Genomic DNA, 2,140 nt, shown 5'->3' on the forward strand with positions numbered 1-2,140 from the left:
CTACTGCAACGCCAACGACAGCGCTGGCTAACTGTACCTCACCGAATGGAAAACCCCCAGACAACGGAATTCTCCGCAATTTCACGTGTTTTCGCTGCCCCCCCCCCCCCAGCGGGGACCGGACGAATAAGGGCGACAACCCGCCGGAACGTCCCACTAGGGGGCGCTAGGGAAGCACACGCTGTTACGTGAGCTGCACGCCTTGCACAACGACCTGAGGCACTGGTGACGCACACACATACACAGACCAAAACTACATCCATGTACTGTGTCGTCCGTCATACACACCATGCGAACCATAACTCTCTACCCACATAATACGCAGAGACACCATAGCTACACACATACACGGTATCCCTGTACACACGCAGAACATACCTCTATCCACATACACACAGAGAGTCCATGTACTACACTCCAACACAGGCACGCACGCACGCACGCACGCACGCATGCACGATTGCGCACACAATAACTCAACCCACATACACAAAGAGACACCATAGCTACACCCATACACGGTATTCCTGTACAGACGCACACCCTCTATCCACATACACACAGAGACCATAACTACACATGCACATACTACACACACACACACACACACACACACACACACACACACACAGACGAAAAACACAACTTCTCAATCCATCAACCTGCTATTATGCAGCATCGGCAAGATTCGACCACATTCCGACGAAACTGCGTCGCGGGCGATAAATTCCCCCCCTGGAGGAATCCCACCAGCGCAAAGTCCGACTAGGCTAATCTCATTCGAATTTCATCTGGCTACCTGTCGATATCATCAGTGCAGCGACGCCAACAAGAGAGCGTGTGTATTCGCTTCACGCAATCACCCGTATGGTCTGTTTATATTACACCTAGCCACGCAATCACAAAGTAGCAATGCCAAGGTTACAGCACATTCTCTATCATATAGGCATGCATTAACAAAAATTTCAATAAACTACAATGTCAACAATTCACTCTCTGACAGGACAAAAACTGCTGACTCTACTGCCTTAATTGGAAATGGATAATAAGAGCCCCACCCGGGGAGAGGCACCATGCATGACACATGATAAAAATCTCATGTAAAATCATGACAATGTCTGCTGTCTGGCATTCCCATTTCAAAAATCAAAATCGGACAGTTGAGTATTATTAACATCGAAATTAACTTTTAAATCGAATTATAAATATTCTGTTTTCATTCAATCTTACTTTTTCGCTCTTCTCTCGTCTCTGCTCTTCTCTCCTCCTGCTACTCTCTCTCTCTCTCTCTCGCCCCCCCTTCTCTCTTTCTCATTCACTCGCTCTTTCCCCAACCAGTATGTATATATGGCTTAGTGTTCTGGTGCTCAATCTTCCTGAATTCGTACGTGTCGCCGTTGCCGCGGCGACGGACGCTGTCGTTCCGGTGTGCTCGTCGGGGTGTGAAGCTCCTCGCCAGGGGGCGGCACGTGTCTCGGCGTACCGTGCGTCGGCGTCTGCGGGGTCGTACGCCGCACGCTGGTCCTGAAGATGGCATTTGACACGCGCACGCTCAACGCAAACAGCTGCAGCGGAGTGTCAGTACTGCAAGCAGACGACGCGGCGTGCGTGAGCAGACGCTAGCGCCCTCTAGCCTAGCCTAATCTTCACTTAACCTCGCTAACCTAAACCTTATACCCAAAGCTGACCTTATCTCTTTTACGCCTAACCTAACCTAAATCTAAGCCTTTAACCTAAACCTGACATGATTTTCTCTAATCTCTCTAATCTAACCCGGTAAACCTACACCAGGTCTAACCATCTCTAACCTCTCTATCCTGGGCTCCCAAACCTCAAATTAACCTCTCTAATCTAACCGGGTAAAACCTACACAGGTCTAAACCACTCTCTAAGCCTCTCTATCCTGGCCCCCAAACCTCAAATGAAACCTCTCTTAATCTAACCCGGTAAACCTACACCAGGCTAACCATCTCTAACTCTCATTCCTGGCTCCCCAAACTCCAAACATAACCTCTCTAAATCTAACCCGCGTAAAACCTACAACCAGGCTATACCATCTCTAACCTTCGTCTATCCTTGAACTTCCATAAACCCCAAACCTTAAACCTAACCTTATCGACTGCTACACAATATGCATAGT

At 48.7% G+C, this 2,140-nt stretch overlaps 1 protein-coding gene across 1 annotated transcript in view; it reads right to left on the minus strand.

Moving 5' to 3' along the window:
- Nucleotides 1-1,279: 1,279 nt before the first annotated feature.
- The window catches only part of LOC106818410 (etoposide-induced protein 2.4 homolog), a 7,137-nt gene continuing 6,276 nt past the window's right edge, over nucleotides 1,280-2,140 (minus strand). Inside the window, exon 9 of the mRNA XM_014823124.1 lies at nucleotides 1,280-1,584. Within this exon, the coding sequence (XP_014678610.1) occupies nucleotides 1,368-1,584 (217 nt within the window). The 3' untranslated portion in view covers nucleotides 1,280-1,367. The remainder of the gene's footprint in view (nucleotides 1,585-2,140) is intronic.

Source organism: Priapulus caudatus, unplaced genomic scaffold (genome assembly GCF_000485595.1).
Source record: "Priapulus caudatus unplaced genomic scaffold, Priapulus_caudatus-5.0.1 Scaffold2219, whole genome shotgun sequence".
NCBI classification, from domain to species: Eukaryota; Metazoa; Priapulida; class Priapulimorpha; order Priapulimorphida; family Priapulidae; genus Priapulus; species Priapulus caudatus.